The sequence below is a fragment of the Pristiophorus japonicus genome, chromosome 5 (genome assembly GCF_044704955.1).
Source record: "Pristiophorus japonicus isolate sPriJap1 chromosome 5, sPriJap1.hap1, whole genome shotgun sequence".
NCBI lineage: Eukaryota > Metazoa > Chordata > Chondrichthyes > Pristiophoridae > Pristiophorus > Pristiophorus japonicus.
In genome coordinates this window covers 27965286-27978138 of record NC_091981.1, presented here as the reverse complement: position 1 = coordinate 27978138, position 12853 = coordinate 27965286, and the positions used below count along the sequence as shown (strand labels likewise).

Below are 12853 nucleotides of genomic sequence, written 5' to 3'. Positions count from 1 at the left end.
TAGAAGGCTTGAAGCAAGTTGTTCCCTCACTTGGCTACGAATGATTCCGTGAACATAAGAATTAGGAGCAGGAGTAGGCCATTTGGCCCCTTGAGCTTGCTCCGCAATTCAGTATCATGGTTGATATTCTACCTCAACTGCACTTTCCCCATATCCCTTGATTCCCTTAATATTTAAAAATCTATTGAATCCAACGATGGGAGAAGAGGAGAGAAGGAAACTAATTTTTTTTTATAAAAGGTAAATAAAATTTATTTGTAACACACCAGGTAAAAGCCGATAGCTTGCTCAAATCTGACATTCTATGGTTTGTATATGTCTCACTATCTACTCCAGCACATGCATCCTGTACGATAGCTAAGTTTTACAACAATCGTTACAGATAATATGTAAAAGGCAGAACAAGCTGTACTTCTGACAGAGAGGCTTGTTAGACAAGTTCACTGAGGTAATAAATAGATCTGCTATATACACACACACAGTATCATCAGGTTCTTCAACGCATTCAGTCAATTATACAATAGATAGGATCAATTAGACACTGTGAAACAGATTACTCACGGACACAGTTCTGGGAAACGATGAAGATCATAGTAACACTGACACCCTGTCTTAATGAGCCTGAGTCTACGCGTCAGTTAATGTTATTTACAGCACATCTTGTTGAAATGTTTGGTACAGGTAAATAATCTGAATATGTAAGTATATTTGTTATGTACTGCTTACATATCTGAGGCAGCAACTCATTTATCCAGTTGTTAGATCAAGGAGCTAGCTTGCATGTGTGCATTCTCCTCCCAGTGAAAATGAGTGCATCATCCTTCTGAGGACAATCTACATTTTTATCTGTTGTGTCTGTAAGCCCTACTCTTTTTTGGTTGCAGCACATGAAAAAGGATTATAAAATGGAAATATTTCGATTATGCAGTACTAGATGCTCTTCTGAAATTGAAATTGGGGAGAGGCGGGAGCAGCGTCGGAGCGGCCTATAAAAGGCCCAGCGGGAGCTCGAGTACCAGCGGCAGTTGGTGAGAGGCGGGAGCAGTGTCGGAGCGGCCTATAAAGGCCCAGCGGGAGCTCGAGAGCCAGCGGCAGTTGGTGAGAGGTGGGAGCAGTGTCGGAGCGGCCTATAAAGGCGTACCGGAGCAGCTACAGCGGGAGAGAAAGCAAAATAGAAGTAGAAAGGAATCAAAAGGTGACGGGGTAAGTGATTGGCTGGTGTTTGGTGAGTAGCTTTCCTTTTTATTTTTTATATCAGTAAGTAAACTGTAACATTGTTATTACCAATTTAAGGGTATCTAAGGGTTAAGGCATGGCAGGAGAGCTCGGTCACGTGATATGCTCCTCCTGTACCATGTGGGAACTCAGGGACACTTCCGGTGTCCCTGACGACTACGTGTGTGAGAAGTGTATCCGCCTCGAGCTCCTGACGGTCCGCATTACAGAATTGGAGCGGAGGGTGGATTCACTCTGGAGCATCCACGATGCTGAGAATGACGTGAGTATCACGTGTAGTGAGTTGGTCTTACCGCAGGAGAAGGGTCCACAGCCAGATAGGGAATGGAAGACCAGCAGGAAGAGCAGTGCAAGGAAGGTAGTGCAGGGGTCCCCTGTGGTCATCCCCCTGCAAAACAGATACACCGTTTTGATTACTGTTGGGGGGGATGACTCATCAGGGGAGGGCAGCAGCAGCCAAGTTCATGGCACCGTGGCTGGCGCTGCTGCACAGGAGGGCAAGAAAAAGAGTGGGAGCGCGATAGTGATAGGGGATTCAATGGTGAGGGGAATAGATGGGCGTTTCTGCGGCCGCAACCGATACTCCAGGATGGTATGTTGCCTCCCTGGTGCAAGGGTCAAGGATTTCTCGGAGCGGGTGCAGGACATTCTGAAATGGGAAGGAGAACAGCCAGTTGTCATGGTGCACATTGGTACCAACGACATAGGTAAAAAAAGGGATGAGGTCCTACGAAACGAATTTAAGGAGCTAGGAGCTAAATTAAAAAGTAGGAGCTCAAAAGTAGCAATCTCGGGATTGCTGTGTTTGCTAGTGCTGTTGGGGAGGAGTTAAACTAACATGGCAGGGGGATGGGAACCAATGCAGGGAGACAGAGGGAGACAAAAGGGAGGCAGAGGCAGGAGACGGAGGGGAGATGGGGGGGGGTGTTGGGGGGGCGGAGAGGCCCGGGGCGGGGAACAGGAAGGGCCACTGTGCGGCAGAATTCTATAAGGACAAAGGGTGTTAAAAAAACAAGCCTGAAGGCTTTGTGTCTTAATGCAAGGAGTATCCGCAATAAGGTGGATGAATTAATTGTGCAAATAGATGTTAACAAATATGATGTGATTGGGATTATGGAGACGTGGCTCCAGGATGATCAGGGCTGGGAACTCAACATCCAGGAGTATTCAACATTCAGGAAGGATAGAATAACAGGAAAAGGAGGTGGGGTAGCATTGCTGGTTAAAGAGGAGATTAATGCAATAGTTAGGAAAGACATTAGCTTGGATGATGTGGAATCTATATGAGTAGAGCTGCAGAACACCAAAGGGCAAAAAACGTTAGTGGGAGTTGTGTACAGACCTCCAAACAGTAGTAGTGATGTTGGGGAGGGCATCAAACAGGAAATTAGGGGTGCATGCAATAAAGGTGCAGCAGTTATAATGGGTGACTTTAATATGCACATAGATTGGGCTAGCCAAACTGGAAGCAATACGGTGGAGGAGGATTTCCTGGAGTGCATAAGGGATGGTTTTCTAGACCAATATGTCAAGGAACCAACTAGGGGGGAGGCCATCTTAGACTGGGTGTTGTGTAATGAGAGAGGACTAATTAGCAATCTCATTGTGCGAGGCCCCTTGGGGAAGAGTGACCATAATAATGGTGGAATTCTGCATTAGGATGGAGAATGATACAGTTAATTCAGAGACCATGGTCCAGAACTTAAAGAAGGGTAACTTTGAAGGTATGAGGTGTGAATTGGCTAGGATAGATTGGCGAATGATACTTAAGGGGTTGACTGTGGATGGGCAATGGCAGACATTTAGAGACCGCATGGATGCATTACAACAATTGTACATTCCTGTCTGGCGTAAAAATAAAAAAGGGAAGGTGGCTCAACCGTGGCTATAAAGGGAAATCAGGGATAGTGGCATACAAATTGGCCAGAAATAGCAGCGAACCTGGGGACTGGGAGAAATTTAGAACTCAGCAGAGGAGGACAAAGGGTTTGATTAGGGCAGGGAAAATGGAGTACGAGAAGAAGCTTGCAGAGAACATTAAGACGGATTGCAAAAGTTTCTATAGGTATGTAAAGAGAAAAAGGTTAGTAAAGACAAACGTAGGTCCCCTGCAGTCAGAATCAGGGGAAGTCATAACGGGGAACAAAGAAATGGCAGACCAATTGAACAAGTACTTTGGTTCAGTATTCACTAAGGAGGACACAAACAACCTTCCGGATATAAAAGGGGTCAGAGGGTCTAGTAAGGAGGAGGAACTGAGGGAAATCTTTATTAGTCGTGAAATTGTGTTGGGGAAATTGATGGGATTGAAGGCCGATAAATCCCCAGGGCCTGATGGACTGCATCCCAGAGTACTTAAGGAGGTGGCCTTGGAAATAGCGGATGCATTGACAGTCATTTTCCAACATTCCATTGACTCTGGATCAGTTCCTATGGAGTGGAGGGTAGCCAATGTAACCCCACTTTTTAAAAAAGGAGGGAGAGAGAAAACAGACCTCAGTAGTGGGTAATTATTAAGGATGTCATAGCAGCGCATTTGGAAAATAGTGACATGATAGGTCCAAGTCAGCATGGATTTGTGAAGGGGAAATCATGCTTGACAAATCTTCTGGAATTTTTTGAGGATGTTTCCAGTAAAGTGGACAAAGGAGAACCAGTTGATGTGGTATATTTGGACTTTCAGAAGGCTTTCGACAAGGTCCCACACAAGAGATTAATGTGCAAAGTTAAAGCACATGGGATTGGGGGTAGTGTGCTGACGTGGATTGAGAACTGGTTGTCAGACAGGAAGCAAAGAGTAGGAGTAAATGGGTACTTTTCAGAATGGCAGGCAGTGACTAGTGGGGTACCGCAAGGTTCTGTGCTGGGGCCCCAGCTGTTTACATTGTACATTAATGATTTAGACGAGGGGATTAAATGTAGTATCTCCAAATTTGCGGATGACACTAAGTTGGGTGGCAGTGTGAGCTGCGAGGAGGATGCTATGAGGCTGCAGAGTGACTTGGATAGGTTAGGTGAGTGGGCAAATGCATGGCAGATGAAGTATAATGTGGATAAATGTGAGGTTATCCACTTTGGTGGTAAAAACAGAGAGACAGACTATTATCTGAATGGTGACAGATTAGGAAAAGGGAAGGTGCAACGAGACCAGGGTGTCATGGTATATCAGTCATTGAAGGTTGGCATGCAGGTACAGCAGGCAGTTAAGAAAGCAAATGGCATGTTGGCCTTCATAGCGAGGGGATTTGACTACAGGGGCAGGGAGGTGTTGCTACAGTTGTACAGGGCCTTGGTGAGGCCACACCTGGAGTACTGTGTACAATTTTGGTCTCCTAACTTGAGGAAGGACATTCTTGCTATTGAGGGAGTGCAGCGAAGATTCACCAGACTGATTCCCGGGATGGTGGGACTGACCCATCAAGAAAGACTGGATCAACTGGGCTTGTATTCACTGGAGTTCAGAAGAATGAGAGGGGACCTCAGAAACGTTTAAAATTCTGACAGTTTAGACAGGTTAGATGTAGGAAGAATGTTCCCAATGTTGGGGAAGTCCAGAACCAGGGGTCACAGTCTAAGGATAAGAGGTAAGCCATTTAGGACCGAGATGAGGAGAGACTTCTTCACCCAGAGAGTGGTGAACCTGTGGAATTCTCTGCCACAGAAAGTGGTTGGGGCCAATTCACTAAATATATTCAAAAGGGAGTTAGATGAAGTCCTTACTACTCGGGGGATCAGGGGGTATGGCGAGAAAGCAGGAAGGGGGTACTGAAGTTTCATGTTCAGCCATGAACTCATTGAATGGCGGTGCAGGCTAGAAGGGCTGAATGGCCTGCTCCTGCACCTATTTTCTATGTTTCTATGTTTCTATGAAATAGAGATTATATCGTCAGAATACAGTATTAACATTGCATTAGAGTAGAATCAACACTTTCACTCCCCAAACTAGTTTAGAAAGAAAGACATTGTCTGCTAAGAACTGCAATTCAACTTTATTTCAGATGATCATTATGGTCCAAAAGAAAAGAAACCAATAAAAAAGTAATGTTATCTGGAAACAAATCTTAGGCACAATTCAGCAATGTCAGCTGGTATAGAGCCAAAAGCTATATACAGAAAAAGCTTTGTTTTTCTCACCAATTTTCTCCTCCCTCCTGTAGCACTAACATCTCACTAAGGTACAAATCCTCAGGCCCCAGCCAGCTCATTAGAGTGACCCTCATTTTATATGCACCTAGATAGAGTGTGTCAGAAGACTATTTGGCCTCAGAGGGCAACACATCACTGCAATTCTGTCCTCATTTGATTATGCACACTTCAAGAAAGAATCACCCAATATTCATTATGGGCAGGACTCATGGTCAGATTTCCTCTCCTTAAAAGGAGGGGTGCCCAAGCCAATCATCATCACCATCATAGGCAGTCCCTTGAAACGAGGATGACTTGCTTCCACGCCAAAAAACAGGTGTTCCAAGGAAGGACCTAAAATTCCAGGTCCTGAACTATATCCTGAAGGGTGGAAGATGCCTATGCGTAGATTTTTTTTTTAAAACATGTGGTGACCGTTGCAAACCAGCCACCACACGGGCTTGACAGAGCTAGGTCTTGGTCAAGTGGCAAGGATTGCCCAAGACAACTGGAGATCCACTCTGCTGCACGGATCTAGTGCACACACATATCGCAGTGTGGGCTGGCCCGTGCTGCTCCTGGACCCATGGCCCCGAACTCACGCCTCTCCTGGGCCCCAATCACATCCCTCCAGATTCTCGCCACTCCTTCGCCCCGAACTCTGCGCTCCTGCTGTGTCTGCCCACGCTCCAATCACCGACCTGGACCTTGATGACACCCAACTCGTGCTGCTCTCTAAAGTGGTATGCCTCCACGCTGCTCCCAGGCCGCTGCTCACTGCACCTTTTATGGCCTCAACCTGCCGCTGTTCCAAGGAAAACGCAGGTCAGAACCTCCACGTTGCGATTGGCTCCAAGCCAATCATAGTAGACCTACCACCACCCTGACTGAGATCAACTAACTAAGTACAGATTAGAATTTCAACCTGTGACCTTCCAGATGCATCCAATCACTGCACCACCTCGGGAGCTTCTGCTACTTCTTTTAGCAAGTGATTTACAGAAATTACCGAATTAATTTAATTTATTACAGGAAGATGTGATTGCACTTGGAGGGTATAGAGGAGATTTACGAGAATGTTGCCAGAACTGGAGAATTTTAGCTATGAGGAAAGATTGGATAGGCTGGGGTTGTTTTCGTTGGAACAGAGGAGGCTGAGGGGAGACTTGATTGATATGTATAAAATTATGAGGGGCTTAGATGGAGTTGATAGGAAGGGCCTATCTCCCCTAGCAGAGAGGTCAATAACCAGGGGACATAGAGTTAAAGTAATGGGTAGAATGATTAGAGGGGAGTGGAGGAGAACATTTTTCACCCGGGGGGGGGGGGGGGGGGGGGGGGGGGGGAGAGGCGTTTGGACACTGCCTGAAAGGGTGGTAGAGGCAGAAACCCTCACCACATTTAAAAAGCACTTGGATATGCACTTGAAGTGCATTAACCTGCAGGATTATGGACCAAGAGCTGGAATGTGGGTTTAGGCTGGATAGCTCTTTTTTGACCAGCATAGACACGATGGGTCGAATGGCCACAAGTTTCTATCATTCTAACTTATCTTTAGCAGAGTTTTTAGCTACATACCTGCCTCAATATTGCTTCCCGATCCACATAACGAACTAAATTTAAACACACAGACACACACTCAGATCCTTGTCTCACACTGCTAGGCCTGTTGTAGTAATGTGGAATTGGTAGCTCGGTGACACGTTCATTCCTACGATGCTAAAGGTTACTCGTGCAGGAATTGAGTTTCAGCCACGATATCGCGGCCTATTTGTAACAGGGTAACAGGGTGTGAAAAGACTTACAAAATGTAGAATCTTTGACGATGGTGTATTTTAATAGAACATTTTACGCCAATCAATGTAAATATTCATTCAGGATCCTTCACAGAACTCGGTAAATTGGTAAAAAAATCAGAGTCGAGGCAGAATAATCCTTTAAAAATCACACAAGAAATTCTAAGTACATATATGGTAGTTTCTTTTACATTCATACAAAAGTTCCCTTAGTCAGTTAAAAAATTACATTTTCATCCAACAAATTTTATTAAAATAGCATTTTGTTTTTCTTTGGCAGACAGCAAATACTGTCTGTAAACACAGGGATGGTCTATCACAGTGATGATGCCAAAGTGCTAACATTTCTCTGGAGCACATTGGTGAAATAGCTGAAATCACATGAACTACATGCTTTCCTCAGTGCTTTATATACAGTAATTGGCAATTGCCAGAATCCTCAGCATCCACATTTTCAAACGGCTAATGAAAAATAGATTCTTAGTAACTGTAATGCATCAGCAAGTATAATATTTACAGTTAGGTATTCTTCACCATATATTGATGTTACAAGCTTCAAAAATGCTCAACTCATTAAAGTGCATGATAAATAGCAGTTTGGTCACAATTCCCAAACAAGGTGACTGGCCACTTTAAATGGCATTGTATCTCTGGGTTGAGTGGAATCTACTTTCTGTAAGTATGGCTAAAAATTACATTGTGAGGAAACAGTAGTCCATAGACGAGCCAACTGCATTTGTCTGCAGAGATAGTAGTTGGCCTTCACGTGGTTTTTGTTAATTCCAAAATCAGCTCGTATTCATCTCAGCAAAAACACTTGCTACAAATTGTCAGCCGATTCAATCGGGTGAATTGTCAGCTTTTCACCTTCATTAGCTGAAGACAAATACTAGGAGAGTAGCTCCATATCTTGGCAGTTCTCTTGCTGGCCAGCTGGTTAACCAGAAGCTACTGATTCCAAAGGAAAAATGTGACAGTTTTCCTCAGCTCTTTAGTGCTTCTTAAAACTATATTGCAACCAGTATGGAGGTAGCTGTATAGAGAGACTGTGGTAGTTGAACAAAATCTCTCATACAAGTGTTGTGTTCTTAGTTTAGTATTACGAAGAGTGAGTGAAGTATTATGTTGTTTATTTTTGTATTCGAGGAGGTATAATTTTGAAGTTCTGTAACCAAATGTATTGTCCTATTATTTAACATTTTTTTACTAAGTATGATCTGCAGTATATATTCTAGTTCATATCATCTGATAAAAGTGTTTATTCAAAGACTAGGAATACACAATAATCTATTACAGTAACAAATGTTTCTGTCGATGGGATCTGTCACCGGGAATTAAGATTCTTTACTCCAGATAACCCGGCAAGCTAATGACCTAACGGGTAGGATCGTCATGGCTGGACAAATAGGGAAAAGATTCCCAATGCTCTATGCTGTTAAGCTGTGTGGTGGTAATGGGTTAAAATCTTGCAGTAGCACTGTGCACACTTGAGTCCTTAAGTCTTGGTCCTTGCCAAGCTGCTCTTTACTTCAGTTCTGTAGGCTTAGGTAAGTAAGTTGTGTCCCTACGGGGAGTGATAGTGCATACTGTATCAGGCCAATGGAAACTATGTGGATTTCCCCTTTGAAAACAACAACAATTTGAATTTATATATATTAAAGCACCTTTAATATTAAAAAAACATCCCAAGCTACTTCAAAGAGGCAAATTCAATAAAGAAATAGAGCACAAGCCTAAAGAAGGAAATATTTGGAGCAGTAGCTGGGCTAGGTCAAACATAGAAACATAGAAAACAGGTGCAGGAGTAGGCCATTCGGCCCTTCGAGCCTGCACCGCCATTCAATGAGATCATGGCTGAACATGCAACTTCAGTAACCCATTCCTGCTTTCTCACCATAACCCTTGATCCCCCTAGTAGTAAGGACTACATCTAACTCCTTTTTGAATATATTTAGTGAATTGATCAAAGAAATGGCTTTTAAGTATAGCCTTAAAGATAGAGAATTCGGTGGAAAAGTAGATAAGTTCAAGAAAGGAATTCCACTGTGGGGGTGGGGGGGTGTGGGGCGGGGGGGGGGGGATGGGAGGAAAGGTGGAATATACAGGAGGCCAGACAGGGACAGAGGAACGGAAAGTTCAGGAGTGCTGGAAGAAGTTACGGGGACAGGGAGGAGCAAGTCCATGAAGCGATAAGCACTTTTAAATTTGAGGTGTTGAGAGACCGGGATCCAGCGTAGGTCAATGAGGACAGGAGTATGGGTGAGCGGGACTTGGTGCAGGATAGGATACGGGCAGCAAAGGTTTACATAGGATTAAGTGAAGATGGCCAGGAGAGCATGCAAGTGATCTCAGATGCAGTTTTATGAAGTGGTTTTCCCTGAACGAAATTGGACACTTACCTATAAGATCCATGGGTCCTATTCCCAGATTTTCTCCTCTGATCGTTACTTTTGTCCATGGAAATCCTTCATTTGGAGAGATCCCAGTTACCAGCGGCGGTTGTCGTGCTCGAGACATGTTCAGTCCTCAATTGCGGATTTTATTTAAAAGATGTCTCAGGGTACAGCAACCTGTAAAATACAACACAAGAACAATCAATTGAGCGTCTTAAGTTTTTGGGGGGAGAAGGTATAAATAACCTTACCTTTAATATTTTTTTTAAAAACTTGACTGAGTAAAGCATATGGAGTTACAAATTCCACAAACTGGGTCCTGACTTCAATTTAATGATTATAAAAGGCTTCATAAATATGCTATAATTGTATGTACAAATACTTTGATTGCAGTGTTTTATAAATAAGGATCTGTTAAAACACTGATCCATTTTATACAAATCCTGAACAACTAAAGCAAGCTGAAAATTATATGCATTGCACATACCTCTGAACTTTTATTATACTGTGCCTGTGTTTACAGTTAGAGACAACACAGACGCACACACAATTTGAGATGAACAGAGAAATATGCCCCCATACAGTCTGCCATACTTGAATTATTCTTCCACAGTGTCTACAATGCCTAACTGTTCCACAGCAAATTGCATTCAATTGTTCACTCTTGCCCCTCCATCAAACAGCATCCCTCCTAATATATATGGGGTTGCTGCTACTTCACTGGAAAACTTTGGTCAAAGCAAAAGATTTCAAATTCCCACAAAAGTTCACAATTTCCTTCTGTGAAATGTCTGCTCCACTCACAGTAAGTTGCAATTGAAACTAAGCTTGCGATTTTGACTTTGAACATTTGTATGGCCTTGTCAGAAATAATTTTACAACTGATCAATGAAAAAAATATTTTTGATACAGAAGAAAGAAGAATATTCTGAAGTTCTTAGTTACTCTTGAAACACAATTAAAGGGATGAATTTGAATCGGTCAAATAGTATTTTCTCACCCTGGCTTCGTGAATATGTTTTTTAATTTATGCACATGAAAAGTTAGTGAATAAAGCAATATAATTCTTGGATCATGCCGGACGGACTCAGATTTTATATGGAGAGAAAGAAAGTAAACCAATTTATTTTTTTACCAAACCAATATTGAAAACTCACGACTATTCTCCAAATGCAACACTTTTTAAAAAACAAATTATACTGCAGTGCTGGGTGCAGTGGAAAAAATATTAAATTCCAACTTGGAACATTACACCTCAATTCCAGTTACAACCTGGATTAGCTTGTCTGTGACATGTTGAAATTGATCTATGAGCTGTGAGGGTGATTAGCACAAGCCCAGCATTTCAGACTGCTCAGCAGCTGTGATGGACTGGCCACTGCTTATGGAACCAGCACACCAGAAATGTTGGGCAGAGTTCCTGCGTCCAAGCAAATTAAAGTAAACAGACGAGGTCTTTCTCATCCACCCTGTTAGCAGCCTCTCAGCCGGCCTGGAGACCACACACCCAGACCACACAGCGCCAGCTGAACTCACTTGCACGCAAAGTCTAAAAGCTGTCAGTTTACCAGGGTGGTGGGAAGGTGGGGGTTATAAGCAAAGGCACTGGGCTCCTATCATTAGGCTTGGGGGGAGGTTAATCCATCCCTTACTGGGGAAACATACTGGTCGTGGCCTTTCACCATTCATTCTCCCTCTGCTAACCAAATGACTGATGAATGGTGATTCTAACACTTGCAACTCCTCCACATCACAAATTACTGAAAACACAAGCTGTGTGTAAAGGAGAGCAAAATTAACGTAGCGCTCTGAGGCTTTGGTTAACATTTCTGGAATAAATTACACAGCTATACATTTGCACTTCATTCAGCCAGCAGCACAGTATAAACCAAAAAAAAGTGATTTGCAAAGCTCTACGATTTTGTAATGCTGAATAATACAAGCTCATTTATAACATTGATCATTTATTCAAAAGGATTTAATTCTATAATTGTTTCTCAATTTACAAGAGAAAAACTCAACCGGCTTCAAATCAAATATACTGTAATAAAGATCATATTCACAAGTTACTTCATTTTAAAAGCAGAAAGTTGTGATTTCAACAAACTAGTATCTACCTTAAGGTACATAGAGGAAAAAAGAAAATTATGAGCAGTGCTTATTAACAGATTACAAATTTCAACAAAAAATAGCTACTGAACAGTATATTATTTTATCAATTCTGTCAATATATCACAGCACAATTTTCTGTGATTGAAGTTTCACTATTTTTGAAATAAAGGCCCCATAAACTAAAGAGTATCCTACATCAAAACACATGTAGTTTCTATTTCAAAACACAAAGAAAGCATAACATACATTAAGATATTAGATTAAAATGTAGATGTCCAATCCATTGTACTTGCTTTTGACAGAGGGATTATAATGCTCTACCAATTCTGCTCCAAAACTACCAAAGAGTGCAGGTTAACAACACGAATCAACTCTCCGTTCTCAGGTTCCACGCCATCCTTCTCTGATTATTCATAGGAAGAATATGCATCTATATAGAATCTTTCATGTTCTCGGGTCACCCCAAAGTACTTCACAGCTAATGAATTACTTTTGAAGTGCAGACACTGCTGTATGTGGGTAAACACAACAGGCGATTTGTGCACAGTCCAGTCCCACAAACAGCAATGAGGCAAATGACCAGGTCGTGTTGGTTGAAAGATAAATTCTGACCATTTACTACCTGGGATCTTTAAGGTGAGCAGGTAGTTTAACCTCTGATCTGAATGACAACATCGCCGACATTGCAGTGCTCCTTCAGTACCGCAACCATGTGTCAGCCTAGATCATGCGCTTGAGTTCCAGGAGCGGGGCTTGAACCCACAACTTTCTAACTCAGAGGCAAGGCTGAGCCATTCAGCCAAGGCCGACACGAGCAGTCATTATATGGGAATTTCCGTTTTGAACTGGAATCCTGCAATTCAATGGCATACCATGTTAGCAACTGAGCAAGCATGTTGCTTAATCTGAATATGATCGTTAGCTCATTAACAATAATTTTACCTGCAGAAATAAATTATTTTGAACAAAACTACAATGTGTGGTGCAATATGGAAGACACTAGACAACTGTTAGATAATTACAACACACTAATCCAGATCCACGGTTATGATACCATAAACCATGTCGATATACAAGTGGTCTTATCATCTGAACTACTTCAAATTTGCCAAGATTGATTTTTATTTTATAAAATGTGTGGATAGGAAATAGTTAACATAAAACAATGTTGTCAGAAACCAACACAAGTTT

The 12853-nt window shown here is 42.5% G+C and overlaps 1 protein-coding gene across 7 annotated transcripts in view; it reads right to left on the bottom strand.

Moving 5' to 3' along the window:
- Positions 1 to 12853, bottom strand: part of exoc2 (exocyst complex component 2) — a 329764-nt gene that overhangs the window by 243711 nt on the left and 73200 nt on the right. For all 7 annotated transcript variants that reach the window (XM_070880460.1, XM_070880458.1, XM_070880464.1 and 4 more), the window contains one exon: positions 9557 to 9727. In XM_070880460.1, coding sequence (XP_070736561.1) covers positions 9557 to 9674 — 118 coding nt within the window. In that variant the 5' untranslated portion in view covers positions 9675 to 9727. The remainder of the gene's footprint in view (positions 1 to 9556; positions 9728 to 12853) is intronic.